The sequence below is a fragment of the Lontra canadensis genome, unplaced genomic scaffold (genome assembly GCF_010015895.1).
Source record: "Lontra canadensis isolate GAN:19392208 unplaced genomic scaffold, GSC_riverotter_1.0 scaffold70, whole genome shotgun sequence".
Classification (NCBI taxonomy): Eukaryota; Metazoa; Chordata; class Mammalia; order Carnivora; family Mustelidae; genus Lontra; species Lontra canadensis.
The window spans coordinates 244748-265845 of NW_022631064.1; the positions used below are offsets into that span (position 1 = coordinate 244748).

At 42.8% G+C, this 21098-nt stretch overlaps 1 protein-coding gene across 2 annotated transcripts in view; it reads right to left on the reverse strand.

Moving 5' to 3' along the window:
- The window catches only part of FOCAD (focadhesin), a 297139-nt gene that overhangs the window by 15231 nt on the left and 260810 nt on the right, over positions 1-21098 (reverse strand). For both annotated transcript variants that reach the window (XM_032880503.1, XM_032880504.1), the window contains exons 36-39: positions 8833-8961; positions 6386-6501; positions 3654-3914; positions 2782-2871 (exon numbers count right to left, since the gene is read on the reverse strand). In XM_032880503.1, the coding sequence (XP_032736394.1) occupies positions 2782-2871; positions 3654-3914; positions 6386-6501; positions 8833-8961 (596 nt within the window). The remainder of the gene's footprint in view (positions 1-2781; positions 2872-3653; positions 3915-6385; positions 6502-8832; positions 8962-21098) is intronic.

Below are 21098 nucleotides of genomic sequence, written 5' to 3' on the forward strand. Positions count from 1 at the left end.
TGTGAATTGGCAGTTTCCCAATACATAAAAGACTTTTCTGATGATTTTAACAAGTGTGATGTTTGGTAGTGTATAATGAAATGCATCAACATTTGGAAGATTTTCAAAACTCAGTGATTCAGTATTTTCCAAATGATTTTGTGATATCATACCCGGAGCGGAAGTTGGACCAATGGGTTTTAATACAACAGACTATGTGAAGTTCACTGATAGGGACTCAGACTCCACATAGTGCCAACTACCCTAAAGAAAACACCGTTTGTTGAGTTCTGTTGCAACATCAAAACAAACAAAAAAAGATATCCACAATTGTTTGAAACTATCAACACACTCTTCCCTTTTCTACTGACATATTTGTATGAGGCTGGATCTTCCCCACATACTTCCCCAAAATAACACCACAGACTGAATGAAGCAGCAGCTATGAGAGTTCAACATTAAAGAGATTTCCATTAAGCCAGACATTAAAGAGGTTTGCAAAAATGGAAAACAATGCCATTTTTTATTTGTTTTCAAAACTTTTTCTTATTTTTGTTAAGATGCAATGGGTTTATTATTACTTTTAAGTAAATATTTTTTAAATTTCCCAGTTTTAATTTCTAATATGGTAAATATTGAAAGATATGATCATTTAAATTAAAGTCTTTTGGAGCCCTCAACAGTTTGTAAGACACTGAAGTAGTCCTGAGACCAGAAAGTGTGAGAAGTCCTGTACAAACCATTGAATTTTCACACCACCCTACGCAGATGACAACCATCATCCTTCCTTTGTAGAGGATAGTAGTAAGCACAGACGTTAAGTAACTTGCTTACGGTCACATGGCTCGAGGCAGAGTAAGAACTGAAACTCAGGGAGTCTGAGCCCTTCACTACTTTATTCTTTCCAGAAAAGAACAGAAGACATTGACCTCAGTAAAATGCACTAACTCTTTTGGGAGCACAAGAACACTATTCAGCTAAGTTCTAACAAAAATGTTCTAAGTGGTACTTTAAGAACCTGGGTGAGGAGGCACCTGGGGGGCTCAGTGGGTTATGCCTCTGCCTTGGGCTCAGGTCATGATCTCAGGGTCCTGGGATCAAGTCCCGCATCGGGCTCTCTGCTCAGCAGGGAGCCTGCTTTCCACCCCCACCCCCCCACCTGCTGCTCTGCCTACTTGCGATCTCTGTCAAATGAATAAAAATAAAATCTTAAAAAAAAAAAAAAAAAAAAAGAACCTGGGTGAGTAACCCAGCAATGTTCAGCTCCAGGTACCACGAAGGAAATTATATGCATTACTTCCAACTGTATTACATGAATATAATAATAACAGAATATAATAAATTACATGAATGTGATCATAAGGATAACAAATAATCACTGAGTACCAGCCTTATGTCAGATATTTTTCCAAGAACCTACCATGGATTAAGTCACTGTAACTCTAAAAACAACTCTGGGAAGTAGGTGTTAATATCTCCTTTCTATAGATAAGGAAACTGAGGCAGAGAGAGATTATGAAATGTAACCAAGGTCACATTGCTAGTAAATCACAGAGCTGGATTTCAATCCCCAGCATAGTCCACTCTCTTAAGCATTTCCTTAGACTGCTTGTCTTTCCTTAAAACAAACTAATCTCCAAAATGCTGATATTCCATATACTCTAACAGGAGTTCTCAAACCTCAGGATGCAGCACTATCACCTGGAGGGACTATTAAAACACAGACTCCTGGACCTCACCTCTGACTCAGTAGACCTGGCTGAAGTGGGAATCCAGAACTTTCATTTCTAATCAGTCACCATGCTTATGCTGCTGGCCCTAGGAACACATTTTGAGAATCACGGCTATACAATGCAGCAATTCAAGGATTCAACTGAATAGGCACACCTGTCATCAGGTGAAATAAATGGTAAGAGGTCTACCAGCTGGGTGAGGGCTCACAGTTCTCTATATCTTTGCTATCATCTGGTATGTGGAGTTGGCATTTGTGTAAGTATGTCCACTGGGATATACTTATACTAAAAAAAAAACCTCACTGTTTATAGGCAATTCAAATCTAACAAGACATGTATTACACTAGCTAAATGTGCAACTTTGCTGGTATGTTACTCATTCATCCTTTGGGTGTGAGTATAAGGAGTACTTGTTGGGACCCCTGGAGGCTCAGTTGGTTAAGCGTTTGCCTTTGGCTCAGGTCACGATCCCAGAGTCCTGGGATCGGGTCCCACATCGGGCTCCTTGCTCAGTGCGGAGGCTGCTTCTCCCTCTTTCTCTGCCGGCTGATCACCCTGCTTGTGCTCCCTGACAAATAAATAAATAAAATCTTAAAAAAAAAAAAAAAAAAAAAGGAGTATCTGTTAATTATCTTGTGTCTGGGCTAATAGTGTTTGTTTTTCAAATAGACACCTTTCTTCATTACAAAAGGATAATATGTACCAGGTGAAAGAAAATCAAATTTAAGAACTTATTTATGCCTTCCATGCACCAGAAAGTTCTTCAGCCAGAATATTCCCATTCTTCGGGATTTTTATTGAAGATGTTGTCCTGTACTTATGTTTGCCCATAGGTGACACGAACATGATCTTGACAAAGTGGAATTAGGTTAAAATGTTTTTCATCCATCTATCCATCCATACCACTAGCCTGAACACGAGATCCCACAGTGAACACAGAGAGCTTCCTCAAATGAACTACTAACAGATATGAAGCAAAACTAGCTTCCATCAAAAGGATACTGTAGTCACCTCTTCAAGTGTAACCCCCACTTCAGTAATGGAAATAAATATATAAATACATTCTTACCTCCGTAATCTGGGCAACCCGATTGGCTTCATCATCTGTCATTTCTGAGAGGCATTTTGCTACACTGACATACAGCTCTAGATCATTTCTCTGGCAAAGAAAAATCACAAACAGGTCAAAACACAAGGTAACATAACAGATATAGTCTCCATGTTCTGACGAATTATTAGATTTACTTATTTCCATGAACAGCAGCTTATGAGACATTAATCAAACCAAATATATAGCCAATTTTTATCATTTAAAAAAAACCTCTTTCTGGGGTGGCCTGGCTGGCTCAGTTGGTAGAGCAGGTGACGCCTGATCACAGAGTCATGAGTTCAAGCCCCACAATGGGCATAGAGCTTACTGAAAAACAGAACAAAAACCACCTTTCCTAATATTTTATTTATGTGGCTATACTTATTTGTGTGGCTGTACTTTTTTCCTCTTATCAGAATTCATCGTTCCAAAGAGATTTTTTAATTTCTTTGTAAAACTACAATTCAGGAATCTGTTGGGGGAGGGGAAAGGCTAGGATTACATCACTTCATATAAGCAAAATACGGGACCATTGTGCCCAACGAGTTTCCAGGCGCAATGTGGAAGCACTTCTGAGCCCACTCATCTTCTGCATTTGGTAAAAGGCCCAAGGGCGTATTTCCTGGTGTAGCACTCGGTAACCCAGGGCTCAGCTTGCTCCCAACTTTGGTTATAAATATTCAACCTCAATTTAGATCTTGGAAGAGAACACATTCCTCGTGAAAAATGCAGTTATTTCTTCCTAGCCTTCCTGCCACATTCTTAAAACATACACCTCCCTACTTTGCCAAAAGGGCTTTCAAAAATCCCAAACATAAATTGTCGGGAGTGTAAATATTTTTGTTCCTCACCCGAATCTTATTTGGCAGAAGGTCGAAAATGTTTCCCGTAGCTTCAGAGAGCAGACTCCAGAGGTGGTGGGTGGGGCTGGGCAGCTTCATGGCCTGACCCAGCCCCTGCAGGGCACTCACGCGCAACTCAGCCTGGGCAGGCGGGGGAGCGGCTCTACAAACGGGCACCATCACATTTTCCACGAAGCCCCGGATCTGTTCGTCAGAGACGTGTTTTACCCACAGAGGCGTGGACACCAGGAGGTACTTCTTGATATTCACCTGGAACCAAAAGAAAAGAGGTCAGAAACAGACACATCTGGGTTCGCGGTGCTCAAAACCTTGAGGCTGTCCCTGTGTTTGAGGGCAGGATGAGAGAAGAAAGGTTCGCGTTACTTCTTGGCCCCACAGGGCCACCAGCCTCGTGGTCCAATGGGCCACCAATGCATGCAATTTTGGCTGCTGCTACCAGGACTTGTGACGCACAGTGACTTGTGGGTATAGACAGCATCTGCCGATCCACCCGTGAACCACTCCACTTAAGCCACGGGTCTTTTCACAGGGAGGAAAATACTGGGCTACTTCTTGACGTACATGACAGCTGCTCTTCAGTCTTAAAAGGTCACATTCTCCGGCAAGAACCAAAATCCTGAAGATGAAAGGCTCCTCTGCAGGAAATGGACTCATCGGAATACCCGATATTATTAATTTCTTCTTCCAGGAAACATAAGGAAATCAAAGGGACTGGCAGGCCAGGACCATTGCTGACCACACAAACGGGGACATGACCTTGGCTTTCTGGAGGTCATGAGAGCTGAAAAGGGGGCACAGTTTGAACATAGCTGTGTGCCAGACATGTTAAGAGAAGAGGCCAAGAAGCTCTTAGGAACACAGGTATGCTACCAAAGGAGCAGCGAGTCGGAAAGAAGTGGTCTTAAAAAAAAAAAGGAAAGAAAACCTGACACAGCCGAGTAAATTTCAAAAAAGTATCAGCATGGCTGCACGAGTTAGCCAAACAGTTCACTGCAAAGAACATGCCATTCCTGATCTTTTTTATAAATGAGAAGATATATAATTAAGAAAATGAATTCACAAACTTCATTTGTTCATTAACATAGATAATAAGAGAGTCCACAATCACGGACAAATGCCAAAAAAGTAACAGGGAAGTGGGAAGAGAACTAAATTCTAGGAAGATTTTTGAGGTAAACAAGACAGGCTGTTCGAGGTATACCTGACTCAAAAGGAAGGAGAGGTTCACAGAACAGTGTCTTAGACACAGACTTTGGAGTCAGCTGGACTCACTCTGTTTATTGGCAATATAAATTTTGTTTAATTGCAACCTGCCTCAGTTTATCAACGTGTAAAATGGAAACAAAAAAACTGGACTTCTCAGAAATGAAATAAGCCAGGCATGAAAGACTTCATATTGTATGATGCCTTTCTAAAGAATTTCTAAAGCTTATATGAAATTGAAATTTATTAGGAAAGTTCTCTAAAAAGAGAAAAACTATAGAGACCAAAAGCACATCAGAGGTAGCCTGGGTCTGAAACTGGGAGTGGGGATCGTCTCCAGGTGGGGACAAAGCAGTTTTGGAGTGGGGGGTGATAGAAATATTACTGGGGATGGTAGAAAATGTATAAATGTCCTGGAACTCATCAAATTGTATGCTCAACACAGCCATACTTTATGGACTATAAATTGTAACTCAAGGTTGAAAAAAGAATCTGCCAGAATTGAAGAGAGATTCAGTGTGCTGTCCAAAACTGCTCACCGAGCGCTTATAAGTAGTGGGTACCTAGCAAGCACCGGGTACTGGCAGCCAGATGGGAGGTGCTTGGGCCAGACACCTCAGGGTCATTGCTGACATGGGGACGCAGCCCTCAGTCTGTCCCCCTTCAATTAAGGAGCACGAGAATACATAGCAGAGCTTAGAAGACAAAAGGACGGGACAGGAACTGAAGTTAAAAGACGGAGGAACAAATATGAGAACTTTACACTATTCTCAAGGAATTAAAGCTTCCTGAAGAATACCAGGATCAATTAATTTAGGATCAATTGGTAAACCTCTAAGAAATCATGGAATGTGGGGGTTTTTTTGCTTTGTTTGGTTCTAGCTTTGAATACATTCAAATTTATACAATTTGTTAATTTTGCATTTTTAAACAATCTGGCTCCTTCTGTCATAGATACTGGGCTACGTTACTTCTTCCTCAGCACTTTGCTCAAGCCAAACATCCCGGCAGAGACGTTCTCCTCCCTTCACCTACATCCCCCCCGCACCAGCACCCCACCCCGTGCCTCTAACTTGATGCCTAACAAAACCTTACCAAGCCTTCAGGGCCCACCTGAATTGCTGCCTTTTCTGTGAAAGGGAGGAATCATATATGGATTTGCCATTCTCTTAACATCCACTGAACCAACATACTGCATATTCTAGAGATAAGCCGAGGTTTCGATAACACCACGATTTTCTAGCTGTACGATCTGGAGAAAGGAACTTTTAATATCTCTGGCCATCTTTTTCCTTTTTCGTAATCAACGGGAGCCGAAAGCACGAACGCCGACGGCTAGGGCAGAGGTCTGAATCACACACTCTCCCAGTCTGCTGGCCAGCGACTGCCAAGGCCCCGAGTTTTAGAAAATCACATCTGTCCACTCTTGACTTTGAGAATGCACACAGAAATGAGCGCTCCTCTCCCGCAAAAGAACCGTATCTGCCTGCTGCCCAGCATCCTTAAATTTGACTTACGCTCAGACCGTGGATCAGCGGCGGCATCACCCACAGTCCCAAGAGTGCAGCTGCATTCTGGGATGACTGCGCCTGTGTCACCATAATTTCAAGGCACAGCTGCTGGATCTCTTCCCCTGCAAGAGAAGACAAGAATATAGGTAATACAGCTGCTCCTGGGACTCACTGTCAGGCTTCCATGTCTCAAATCAAAGCATCTGCTGGTATGACTTCTCCCAGTAACAGTACTTGAGTGAACCAAAAGATATGCCAAGTGACCTTTCCACTATGAAGCAAAGATTGTACCCACTGGCAGCAGAGGGGTAAGTCTTGGAACTGGCAAGGGCCATGATCTTGCTCAGGAAATTTCTCTTGTGATGTCCTAAGAAATCTAAAGAATCTAATACTAACAAAAATTTGAGAAAAATTCTAGATAAACTCCCTGTCTCTGTTTTCCCCTCCTCTCCACCTTAAATTCTGAAGACAGAGAAATCTGTTTATGTCCGGAAGGACTTAAAAATGTAGCCACATGGAGCGCCTGGGTGGCTCAGTGGGTTAAGCCTCTGCCTTCGGCTCAGGTCATGGTCTCAGTGTCCTGGGATCGAGCCCCAAATCGGGCTCTCGGCTCATTGAGGAGCCTGCTTCCCCCCTCTCTCTGCCTGACTCTCTGCCGACTTGTGATCTCTCCCTCTGTGTCAAGTAAATAAATAGAAATCTTAAAAAAAAAAAAAAAATGGTCACCACATTCTCTTGCAATCCAGACTTTTATTAGCCCGATTCCCATCAGCAGGCATATTTTCCCAACTAGACCTTTTCTTCTTTTTTCTAAGGATTTATACTAAAACACGAACATTTTTAATACAGCACATAAAAACAGGGGAGGCTCGGGAGAACATACTTTTCAAACGAAATCTCCAGAAACACATTACGGTGACATCATAGTTATAGAGGTATTAGGTTAAAATGAAAGCATTTAAGTGCAAAAACTGTGTATAGTCAAAAGTCATCTTTGATTATCCTTTCAGTTGTACATAAATTACAGTTTACAAGTCTTTCTGCATATCATATGTAAGCGAGCACCCCACTGTAAATAACAGAGCAAACACTGCAAATACACAGAGTAATACAGCACTGTCAAAAAGTGGTTCTCCCCAATCTTTTTCTTGAGGTGGGGGGGCAAGTACATGGGATTAAATCTGCATACGCTAACATCATAAAAGAGGCTGTGGTAGGTGAATGAGAGGTGTGTGCTCCCTCTGTCTCTCCTCACAAAGTGTCTGTGGTAAAGAGAACATGGGCCCTTAAAGATGCTGCCATCCTAATGCCTGGAGCTGTGACTATGTTGTGTTACCCTGCTTGGCAGAGGAACTTCTGAGAAGTGGTTGAGGTTAAGGACTGGTGAGGTAGGGAGATTATCCTGGATTATGCAAATGGACTCATTAATCACATGAGTCTTTAATGTGGAAAATCGTTCCCCGTTGTAAGGAACCAGAAAGAGGACAGTGTGACAAGGTTGTGGCTCTCCGTCGCAGGCTTTGAAGATGAAGAAACAGGGGGACACAAGCCAAGGAATGTGGGCAGCCTCTAGAAGCTGGGAAAGGGAGAGAAATAGATTCTCCCTACCTTCGTCTGCTTGGGCTGCTCTAACAAAATATCACAAAACGGCTGGTTTATAAACAATAGAAATATGCTTCTCATCGTTCTGGCAGCTGGAAGTCTAAGATCAGGGTGACAGGATGGTCGGGTTCTGGTGGAACCCTGTGTCCCCGGCTGTAGAACGCCAACTCTCGCTGTGTCCTCACACTGCGGGAGGGGCTAAGGAGCTCTCGGGGGCCTCTGAGGGCTCCATACTCATGACCAACTTACCTCCTAAAGGCCCCACATACCAACACACTAGGGATTAGGATTTCAACATACGAATTTTGGGGGACAAAAACACAGACCATAGCACTCCTCAGGGCATCTAGGAAAGAACGATGTCGTGGCCAAGAACCATGCTGGACTTCTGATCGACAGAACTATAAGCTGATAAATTTGCGGCGCTTCAAACCACTAAATCTGTGGTAACTTGTTCCAGCAGCAACAGAAAACTAATGCTCCATACCACAGGGTGCTTCCTTGAATCCTAGAGCTCTCACTGTGCAGTGTGATGACCATCAGACCGGGCTTTCTGTGCAGTGTGATGACCATCAGACCTGCACCACACACGCAGCAACAGGCACACGTCAGCCAAGTACTGCTTTGATGAGCGCACCTGGCCTGTGTCTTCAGACCTCCTCCTCCTGCTCAGCCTCAGCGATCTAGAAAGTGACTCGATGGAAGTAACCCAGCTCTTCCATCCAAGAAAACAAACCTCAAGATCCCAAAGGTCTCTCCAGTCACCACTGACTGTGACCCAGAATCTCTCTTTCTATTCAGGTCACATCCTAAAAGCAGGGTCCAAAGGCCTAAAAACATTTGATATTTACCAAAGTTTAGCCTCATAAGTGGAGAGAGGAGTGCGGCCCAGTTCACAGGAGGATACTGGTAGCTTTCTCCAACAGCTGCGATGGGTTTCATCACGACTTTGAGAAGGGAAGGAGGCACAGACTCGGGACCTGCGACAGAAAGGAAACAAATTAGTGAGACACCTTGACAGTACCGTGAGAGGGGGAAATGCCAACTTTCACTCTTTCCAGTTTCAAATGATTTGGTAGCACAACTGCAACTGCGGTCAGGCCTTCAATTCTGTGCTCTCAACCTCAACCCCATCTGTTACAGAAGCCTGCTCCTTCTGTCCTTCTCTTTCCTATTCACCTCCAGTTGCCCCCTCTCGTCCGGACAGACACATCCCACATTACTACTTAGCTGTCTTCCATCCTCACCTGTGGGTACTTCATCCAACTTTCTAAAAAGAGTAACTGATCCACATTATTGCCTCATTACTCATTCACTCACTTCCAAAAAAGAAGGGAACTATTGCCTACTTGGGCACGGTCCCTTCAAATGACCACAAAGTCCCTCGGTGCCTGCGGCCCCCTCCCCCCAGCACTGACTCTGCAGCCTGGGCCATGGTTGACGGCTCCAGGGGTGAACACCTACGATACAGCTAATATCCAGGTTATTCAGCTCTCTACGACAGCACATAGCTTTACCATAATTTTTTAAATTTAATTTTATTTTTTTCAGTGATCCAAAATTCATTGTTTATGCATATAATTTTTGTGTGTGTGTGTGTTTTTTTTTTTTTTAGAAGGAGGCTAATTTGAAAATGACACGATGAGACATTGGAGTAATTATGAGTGGAGCCATAAGACACAGTCAGGGTTCGAGTAGCTACTGAGGGCCATATAAAAGTGAAGTTCGAAAGGAGCCAGAAATGATGTGCAAAAAAGTAAAACAGCAAGGAGAAGCAAGAGCGGCTGGATCAACATACATGGCAGAAGGGAAATCAGCATCAGCAGAAAGAGCAGCAGACTCAGGAAAAGCATCAGTAGGAAAAGGAAAAACAGGTAAGGATCAGCAGATAAGCAGCAGAATCAGCAGCCACTGAAAGAGGATGAAGCAAAGGGGTGGAGTCAGCAAAAGGAGTAACAGCTGCAGAAAGGACAAGCACAAGAGAAGAAGAAGCTGAGGCAGAAGAGGCAGCACGATCAGCAGGGGTTGAACAAGGAGGAAGCAGAAGCGAGGGCAGAGTCAGTGAAAGGAGCAACAGCTGCAGAAAGGAGAAGCCCAGGAAAAGGGAGAAGCTGAGGCAGCACGATCAGCAGGGACTGAACGAGCGGGAAGCTGAAGTGGGGACAGAATCTGAAAAAGGAACAACAGCTGCAGAAAGGAGAAGCACCAAAGGAGAAGCTGAGACAGAAAAGGCAGCACGATCAGCAGGGGCTGAACAAGGGGTAAGCTGCGGTGGGGACAGAATCTGAAAAAGGAACAACAGCTGCAGAAAGGAGAAGCACCAAAGGAGAAGCTGAGACAGAAGAGGCAGCACGATCAGCAGGGACTGAACAAGGGGGAAGCTGCGGTGAGAACAGAATCTGAAAAAGGAACAACAGCTGCAGAAAGGAGAAGCACCAAAGGAGAAGCTGAGACAGAAAAGGCAGCACGATCAGCAGGGACTGAACAAGGGGGAAGCTGCGGTGAGGACAGAATCTGAAAAAGGACCAACAGCTGCAGAAAGGAGAAGCACCAAAGGAGAAGCTGAGACAGAAGAGGCAGCACGATCAGCAGGGACTGAACGAGCGGGAAGCTGAGGTGGGGACAGAATCTGAAAAAGGAACAACAGTTGCAGAAAGGAGAAGCACAAGAAAAGGGAGAAGCTGAGACAGAAGAGGCAGCACGATCAGCAGTGACTAAACAAGCGGGAAGCTGAGGTGGGGACAGAATCTGAAAAAGGAACAACAGGTGCAGAAAGGAGAAGCACAAGAAAAGGGAGAAGCTGAGACAGAAGAGGCAGCACGATCAGCAGGCAGTGAACAAAGGAGAAGCTAAGGTGGGTTGAATCAGCAAAAGGGCAAATGCTGCAGAAAGGAGAAGCACAGGAGAAGAAGAAGCTGAGGCAGAAAAGCCAGCAGAATCTGCAGTCCCGGGAAGAGGGGAAGCAGAAGTTGGGGCAAAGTCTGCTAAAGGATAAACAGCTGCAAAAAGGAAAAGCATAGGGAAAGAGGAGAAGCAGAGGTTAAATCAGCAGAAGAGTAGCAGAATCAGCAGATGCTGCAAATGGGAAAGGAGAAGCAGGGGTAGAGTTTTTCTAGAGATGATACACAAAGAACCAATAATAATTTGGAAAGATGCTCAACATCCCTAATCAGTAGAGAACTGCAAATCAAACCACAATGAGATAACATCTCACAATGAGATAACATCCATTAGGACAACTACTATTTTTTAAAAAGGAAAGGAAAAGAAAATAACACGTGTTGGTAAAGATGTGGAGAAACTAGAGAAACAGGAACCCTTGCGGACTGTCGGTGGGACTATAAAATGGTAGAACTCCTATGGAAAACGGTATGATGGCGCCTCCAAAAACTAAAAACAGAACTGCCATGTGATCTAGAAATCCCATTTCTGAGCATATATTCAAACGAATTGCAAGCAGAAATCTTGAAGAGACATTTGTACACCATTGTTCACAGCAGTACTATTCACAATGGTCAACAAGCAGAAGCAACCCAAACATCAGTCAGTGGATAAATGGAGAAACAAAATGTTGACTGATACACACATGAAACAGTAGTCAACATTAAAAAGAAAGGCAGGGGCGCCTGGGTGCCTCAGTGGGTTAAAGCCTCTGCCTTTGGCTCGGGTCATGGTCCCAGGGTCCTGGGATCGAGCCCTGCATTGGGCTCTCTGCTCAGCCGGGAGCCTGCTTTCTCCCCTCTCTCTGCCTGCCTCTCTGCCTACTTGTGATCTCTGTCTGTCAAATAAATAAATAAAATCTTAAAAAAAAAAAAGGTATTACTTACTAAAAAAAAAAGAAAGGCAATCCTGTCATATGCTACAACATAAAGGAATCTTGAAGACACTATGCTGAATCAAACAGCACGGTCACAACAAGACAAATACTGTACAAGTCTCTTTATATCAGGTATTTACGTGGTCAAATTAAGAGAAACTGAAAACAGAATGATGGCTGCCAGGGATAATGGGGCAGGAGAAAGGGTAGACATCATTTAATAGGTACAGAGTTTCAGTTTTGCATGATGAAAAACATCCGGAGATTGGTTTTTACAACAATGTGAATATATGTAACACTACTAAACCATATACTTAAAAATGGTTAAGATGGTGGAACACCTGGGTGGCTCGGTCAGTTAAGTGTCTGCCTTCAGCTCAGGTCATGATCCCAGGGTCCTGGGATCGAGTCCTGCATCGGGCTCCTTGCTTGGTGGGGAGCCTGCTTCTTCCTCTGCCTGCTGCTCCCTCACCCTGCTCATGCTCTCTCTCTCTCTAACAAATACATAAATAAAATCTTTAGGGGCACCTGGGTGGCTCAGTGGGTTAAAGCCTCTGCCTTCGGCTCAGGTCATGATCCCAGGGTCCTGGGATCAAGCCCCGCATCGGGCTCTCTGCTCAGCAGGGAGCCTGCTTCCTCCTCTCTCTCTGCCTGCTTCTCTGCCTACTTGTGATCTCTGTCAAATAAATAAATAAAATCCTAAAAAAATCTTTAAAAAAATGGTCAAGATGGTAAGTTTCATGTTGTTTTTTTACAATTAAAAAAAGTTAAAAGGAATGACTTCTGGTTTCCAGTTCTGCATGTAAGTAGCTTGAAAGTTCTCCACGCTGTCCTGATAACAAGTAAAAAGCTGAACAGACTAAAAAATCCACAATTCTTGGTTCTGCCACAGGGCAAATTGCTGCCCTGGTGACTGGAGAAACAGCCAGATGAACAGAGGGCGTAATGGTTTACCAGGCAAGGGTGTAGAGAACTCAGAACCCTCATATATTGCTGGTAGGCATATAAAATGGTATGGCCACTACGGAAAAACAGTGTGGCAGTTTCTTGAAAAATTACATAGGATTACTATAGGACCCAGCAATTGCACTCACATATGTCCAAAAGAATTGAAAATAGGTGTTTAAACAAAGACTCGTACACAAACCTTCATAGCACCACTCATAACAGGCAGAAACAACCCAAATGTCCATCAACTAATGAATGAATGAAGTGTATATTCACACAATGGCATATTACTCAGCTGTAAAGAGGAATGCAGTTCTGATGTTCACCAGAACATGGGTGAACCTTGAAAGCATTACACAAAGTGAAAGAAGCCAGTCACAAAGTGCCACACAGTGTATGATTTCACTTAAATAAAGCATATAGAACAGGCATATCCACAGAGACAGAGGCAGATTAGTGGTTGCTAGGGGCTGGGGGAAATAGAGAGCCAACTGCTCAACGGGTGCAAGGTTTCCTTTTGGGGTGCTGAAAATATTTGGGAACTACATAGTGATGATGGTTGCACAACAGTGAATCCACGAAATGCCACTAAAATGCCATTTAACCATTTTAAAATGGTTAAAACAAAGAGTGCCTGGGTGGCCCAGTTGGTAAAACATCTGCCTTTGGCTTAGCTCATGATGTCAGGGTCCTGGGATTGAGCCCTATGTTGGGCTCTCTGCTCAGCAGGGAGTCTGGTTCTTCTTCTCAGGGGGAGAGAGAGAGAGAGGGAGGGAGAGCACAAATGACAGACAGGCAGAGGGAGAAGCAGACTCCCCATTCATATATTGACGACGAGTAAATCCACGGTACTCATCCAGACCTTCCCTGATGTTTTACATTCTTATTTCCAGCTAGAGCCACCTCAAAAATCAGCATTTTTTTTTAAAAGATTTTATTTGTTTGTTAGAGAGAGCATGAGCGGGGGGGAGGGGGGGAGGAGCAGAGGCAGAGGGAGGGAGAAGCGGACTCCCCACTGAGCAGGGAGCTGAAGCGGGTCTCAATCCTAGGACCTCAAAAATCAGTATGTTTTCTTAGGCTAGTCACCAACTAACCTACTTCCTCCTCACCCGTGGAAAGGGAAACTAGTAGTGTACCTTCCAGTGATGTTTTTCTCCCCTCCGACAAGCGCTTTTTTGCTTTCTGAAAATGTTAAAAGCTCAACACATCTGCCACGTTTCTAGCCTCTGCTACCAATAACTGAAGCTTTATTTCTATTCCATCTTAAGATATAATACCAGGAGTACAGGAAGTATTATCAGGGAATTTACCACTGCTCTTACAAAGAGAAGAATTTCTGACCAAAAAAATTAAACATATTCACCAAAAAAAAAGGAAAAAATTCATTCATTCAATCACTGAGCATCTGGGGGTACCACGCACTGTTCCAGACATGAATAAGAGTGTTCAACAAGACGGAACAGCCACCTTCACTAATGAGGCTTATATTCCAATGAGAGGACAGACACACCGACAAGGAAAGAATCAGGTGTGATAAAAATCAAAATGCTGTGCTAGGAATTAACTGGTTGGCCATTCCCAGAACACCATCCTGGTTACACACATGGGGCAACTGTCCCTATATCATGTGGGCAGCAAAGTAGACATCACATACAGAAAATGAAGCTGCATTTTTGGGGTCGTTTTGGCATGTTTCTCAGAAATGGCCTGATGAACTGGCAGACAGGACACAAAAATCTGTGCATAGAACTGCTTTTCTCTCCTATTAAGGGCATGAATCCAGTTCTACATTGGAAATCATTAATTCATAAGCAGATACCTTTAAATTCTTTTTTTTTTAAGATTTTATTTATTTATTTGACAGACAGAGATCCCAAGTAGGCAGAGAGGCAGGCAGAGAGAGAGGAGGAAGCAGGCCCCCACTGAGCAGAGAGCCCAATGCGGGGCCTGATCCCAGGACCCCAGGACCATGACCTGAGCCGAAGGCAGAGGCTTAACCCACTGAGCCACCCAGGCGCCCCAATGAAAATGTCTCTCCTTTAAATTCTTTTTCTCAGGTCAAGTGTTTTCAAAATTACATAACATTTTATTCCAGATCCTTCCACAGAATTTACTACAGAAATTTTGTTGTTTCTGGAGGATCTAGGGAATCAGGAAAGACAGACACCATGTGCTCTAACAACAGGACCCAGTGCAAAATATGACCATTTCACACATGCACACACAAAACCACACCCTATCTTATTGCTTACACAACAAGCTCTTGAGCCAACAACTTGCACTATATGTAACTACACACAACCACGCTTCACTATACACTCTGCACCTTGCTTCTCCACTCTTTGGAACTGACCTGATGCATAAGCAAGAGTCAGAAACAAGACCTTGAAGCAGGGAACAGAGGCTTGAAAATCAAGTAAGTGCTATGACACAATAAATCTTCCCCTTTTAAAAAAGGGCAGAGCATTGGTACTGAGAGGCGTAACTAGAATCACACAAAATTTTCCGCTATATTTGCAGGGAACTAATTCTGACACTAACTGGAATGAAAGGAATTACAGTAACTGTTAGGAATGGAGAAAATACTTGGCAGTTCCAGGCACGTGGTGGTTGGGGGCGGGGTGGGGAGCAGTATGGAAAGAGGGGGAGTCCCCAAGGGGGAGAACAGAGTCACACAGTTCGCTCCCCAGAGATCTTCAGCGCTGGACACAGGAATCCAAGTCTAAGCAACGGGAATGATTAGCTCCCTTCTTGGCTGGGCTTTGTCTTTCAAGAAAGCGCCTTAGATAAAAAGAAATAATGCTTTAGAGACGATGGCTTTGGAACTGAGGAAGCCTAACAGTCCTAGTTAACAGGATCCAGATGTTTTAAAATCCAGATACAAAGTTGCTTTAAATCTCTCATCCAGTTGACAGCCTCAAAGAACCTTGATATAAATGGCATATCCGAACATAATGCATTACAACAGGACCCATTATCACACATACTTTAGCTACACAGAGGATCACATCTCAATGCCACAACGCACATGTGTAACCCCTCCAGTAAAAGTCTAGTAACAAACAGTCGGCAGACAGCCGGTGGCGCGTCTATTCCCCATCACCGCGTGCTATCCGTGTAGTGTGGACATGTCGTTATTTTCTCCATCTTCAGTGTTGTTTAGAAGCACTTAGCTTAGAAGTATCTAATACACGTGCACGCGCGCACACACACACACACACACACACACAGCTGTAGGTCAACCAATATTTGAAAATGATTAAACGTCAAGTACTCTGTTCTCAAAGCATTTAGGATAAAACACCTATGTTCTTCCTGTCCTTGAGGAAATGACAGTCCAATGGGAAAGAGAGACTTTAAACAAAGAGTCAGAAACAATTAAGAAAATAACTACTCCTATGTCAAGTACTGTGAGAAACATTGGAAAATGTAACATAAGAAATCCAAACTAGTCTGGAAACACTGAATGAGGAAAGGATGTTTAAACCAAGATGGAAGGGGTCACTAGGATTTTTCTAGACCAAGTCGCAGAACACACAGGTTGAGATAATGACAGCATGGCTTAGTTGCAGAGTCGAAGAGATGCTTCGCTCCTGCCAGAAATTACTCTAAATCCAGACGGTAGTTAGAAACAGCTGAAGATTCTGAGAGGTGAGATATTCAGACTTAGTAGGATGTTCTGTAGAAGCACGTCAACAACATTCAGAATTCATCACTACAATAACATCCCCAGACCCTTTGCACCAGGAAGGGTGCCAAGCAGGGTGGCTGCCCACTGGGGATCAGGATCCAAAAGGGGAAGGTGGCTTCCACAGGGCTGTGGCCCAGTGGGGACAGCAGACTGTTCACATACAGGGGGACTCCACAAATGAGGAGATAGATGGAGAAAAATGGAGCTGGTTTCTCCCTCTCAGGGAAGAGAGTTACAAATATGAAAAGAGGGGAAAAGTACAACGAACCCTGTGCTGTTGAACCAGAATTGGAGATATTAGTATAAACTAGTGGCTTTCAATGTGTATAGTGAGTTACAAAAATGAATATAGATATGAGAGTGAGAGAGAGAAAGAGAGAGGGTGTGTGTGTCTATTTCCTAACAACTGTTCACTGAGAGAGCTTGGGAGCAGTGATCACCTCAGGAACAAGGAGAATTTGTACCCAGATCTTTGTTTCAAAGTATCACTCCCCACTAAAAGGAACCTGAGCTACCTGGCTGTTACAGAGCTGAGGATAATACGAGATGAGCCTAGCACGTCTTCTTGGGCCACAATGAAACAATGTACTCACAGAGTGATGGGGTCATGTCGAAAGGACACAAAGCCAATTTAAAGAGGTTCTCACTGATCAAATATGGAACAGTATGAAGGTTGAAATAATGAATAATAGAATAGCAAATAATTACATGAAATACAATTTTTGGGTGGGATCAAGACCCATGTCTGGCTCCCTGCTCAGCAGAGAGCCTGCTTGAGGATTCTCTCTCCCTAAAATAAAAAAAAATAAATCTTGGGGCGCCTGGGTGGCTCAGTGGTTAAAGCCTCTGCCTTCGGCTCAGGTCATGATCAAGCCTCTGCCTTCGGCTCAGGTCATGATCTCAGGGTCCTGGGATCAAGTCCCGCATCGGGCTCTCTGCTCAGCAGGGAGCCTGCCTCCTCCTCCTGTCTCTCTCTGCCTGCCTCTCTGCCTACTTGTGATCTGTCAAATAAATAAAAAAAAAAATCTTAAAAAGATAAATAAATAAATAAATTTTTAAAAAAACCTATTTCCCTCTGCTCCTCCCTGCTCCCACTCACGCTCTTTCAAAACTGCCCCAAAAAACCCACCAAAACCCCCCGAAAAATGAAAAACAAAGAACCAAAAAGCGTGTTCAAGTCTTGAACGGTAAAGAACGACTGAGGAACTATTCCAGATTGAAGGAGACTGAAGAGATAGGACAGGTAAGCGCAGTGTGACATTCTGGATTAAATTTGTTCTCTGCTAAAGACATCACTTGGATGGTCAGTGAAACTTGAATAGGTTTCTCTGGCTATTTTCACTTTTTTATAAGTTTGGAATCATTTCAAAACAAAAAATAAGAGAAAAAATGTACAAATCTTGGAGGTGCCTAGCTGGCTCAGTCAGTAGAGTGTACTACTCTCGATCTCATGGCTGTGAGTTCAAGCCCCACAGCCCCACTTTGGGTGTACAGCTTACTTCAAAACAAAGTAATTGAATTAAAAAAAAAAAAGTGGTCTAAAATTTAATTTAAAAGTAAACTTCTCGAATAGTAAATACTTGCAAAAGTGTTCATTCCTTCTGGCAATGAAATGTAAATTAAAATGGTATCATTTTATACCTAACAGATTTTTATTATAATCATCTGTTTATCTGTATGTTGGTTTGCTTTGTAAAATGATAGCTAGAAAGGGTTTCTTACTTTGTTTTCTAAGCACTGTGACATAATGTGACTCATAATCTTTACCAAAACTCTATAAAGAAGATTCAGTTATTTTCTCCACTTTATAGAAGCAACTGGGGCTTCGGGACTTAAGCGGCTTGTCTGAAATTACATAGCCTGCCTGTGGTGGGAGTGGGGCATGAACCACAGCAGCCTGACTCTCACGCCTTTTACCTCAAAAATATACTGCTTTTCACATGCACCCAGGGCTGAGGTACCAAAACCTGTATAATCCTTTCGAAGAACAATAAGGCTAAGCCATCCCCAGCACCACCAAATCCTTTTGCCAATTTTAAGTTGCTGAGAATGTATCTTGAGGAAGCCTATATGCAGAAAAGCAAAAGCTACATGGAGATGTTCCCCATAATGGAAATTTTTCAAATGACGCATAGAAAAATGGCTAAATTATGATCCATCAAGTTGATGGAATATTCTACCATCATTAAAAAATGATAACTATGGAGATATAATGAAAGGTAGGGAAATGATAATAAAAGATTCAAAGTGTATGTGTATTTGGAAATATGTAAAAACTGCATGTGCGTAAAAGCAACTAATTAAAGAGAATATTTTTTAAAATGATGATGGGGCACTTGGGTGGCTCAGTGGGTTAGAGCCTCTGCCTTCAGCTCAGGTCATGGTCCCAGGTCCTGGGATCGAGCCCCGAGTTTGGCTCTCTGCTCGGTAGAGAGCCTGCTTCCCCTTCTCTCTCTCCCTGCCTCTCTGCCTACTTGTGATCTCTGTCAAAAAAATAAATAAAATCTTTAAAAAAAGAATGACGATAGCAGTTAGAAAGTCATGGGATAATTGGTGACTTTTTTTCCTTTCAAATATTTTGCATGGTATTTATAACCAAAAATAGCCATCAAATACTCCCAAAACATATCCCATTAACAAATGTCTAGGAAGTGACGTAAGGATTCTTTTGTACTTTCTCCCAAACCTTCTTTTGGAGGAGATGAGTGATTATGTCCATTTACATGAAAAGTTAAGTTTTTAAAAACCAGGCAACAAAATAAAAGAAATTTTATGATTAAATATCATCTAACACACACACATCTAGAAGGACCTGTGTTGGAATATCTATGTGGCTATCTCTGGGTGGTGAGATTATAGGAGATTGAAACCATTTTTGAACTTAGTATAATATACAAGTATTCCTTTCTAGTAATACTTGTCAAAAGCTTTGTATAGGTAAACTATTACTAAATTAACATACTTTAACACAATCTCAGCAACCAACTTCATAATTTTGCCAGAAAAACAGAACAGCCTTCCCGTATCATTTATTCTACACTCAGACTTCACTAATCCTGTTTCCTTTGACTACACTCACCAATAAACACATCTCATGCTAATAGTCCAAAAGGACCAATGAAGAATATACCTACCTATAGTTTATACAAGAGTCCAGCACTTACGCACATGCATCAGTTACCAATGAATTCGGATCAAGAAGGAAATGCTATTCATAGAGATTTTATTACAAAGATTTAAATATACTTTCCTCAAATAATACTTCTGTGAACTTTAAAGCTTAACAGAAAAACACAAGCTTGGAAAGCTAGTCACATTCCCCAGCAACAGAATGGTAAGAAAAATAATCCTCAGTCATTAGGTAGAAATACCTGGTGTTAGCACCAAAAGTGAACCATTGCTTTTATTTAGTGCTTTTGATCCCCTTTAAATGTTTTATGAAAGAAACAGATACAATCTTGATGAAATCTGAGTATGGCTATGAAGCTGAGGAAAAACAAAGATCAGAAAAAAAGAATAAATGAATAGAAAAGAAGCAAAACTAAGGGTCAAAATTGACAGTCTCTTCAGGGGAAAAAAAAATAATTCCACGATAGGCAGAGATAGATTCTGAGCATATTTTAATATTTTAATAGCATTGTGAAGAAATGTCCATGGGAATAAATAATGACGATGTTGATGACATCTGCCATTAGAGGTCATGGTTATCAGGGAAGAAAGGAGAACGTCGCAGCAGAGCGAAAAACCAGTTATATTCAAAGCTATTAACTGTAGTCTTTAAAAACTAGAAAGATTTTCATCTGTCAGGTTTTCAGATTTGGCCTGTGTGAAGGAATGGATGTTCTGAACGTCTTATATGTTCTATCATCCGAATATTAAAATGTGGATCCAAGGCGTGGGGGAAGCCCTAAGCATTAGACACCAGAGCCATGCATCCACTATCTCAAATCTGACTGGCTAACCCTGATGACGCCTTAGCCCGTCCTGGCGTAAATGTGGATCCAGGATAACTCATCACATTTTTCTTCCTCTCATGAGTTAGGAAGCAGCACACAGAGGCACTGAAGCCATACCACGCCTGAAGTCTCCTCTCTCCTGCCTAGGCCACGCATGATTTTTATTCTCTAAAGCCATTTCTTCCTCAAAAGAGCTCACCAACGTCGTCATCCTTCCTATAGGCAGCCCCACGGGGCTCTAGTGAGTGACATCCAGACATTTAAACTCAAAAGCTGTTTCAGAAGGGAGTTATTAAAATTCAAATGAGCTGGGCATATTGAAGAAGAAAACACTCGTTTGCATGCACACCTCTGCATTCGGCCATCCCATTTAGACCCACAGAGCAGGGTCTGGTTTTGTTTTTGTAAATGGGCTTCGGAGGCGGAGGTCAGCCTCCCACGGCCCCCACTCCTCTGGGGTCATCATTAGTAATGTGTAAGGCTGAATAGATTTTCCTCTGAATCTAGTCAGCAAACCTGACGAGAAGGCAGCCCTCTCCCACAACCTGAAAATGCCAAAAATCTGATTGGTAATATGGCATTTTTAATACTTCATTTATCGGTCTTAAAACGGCTTTCAGGAAGATTGCAAGTAATGTCACTGAGGCCAGCTCCACCTGATTTTTCAATTCTAGAGCAGAACATTTCCTGTTGTGCCATGACTAT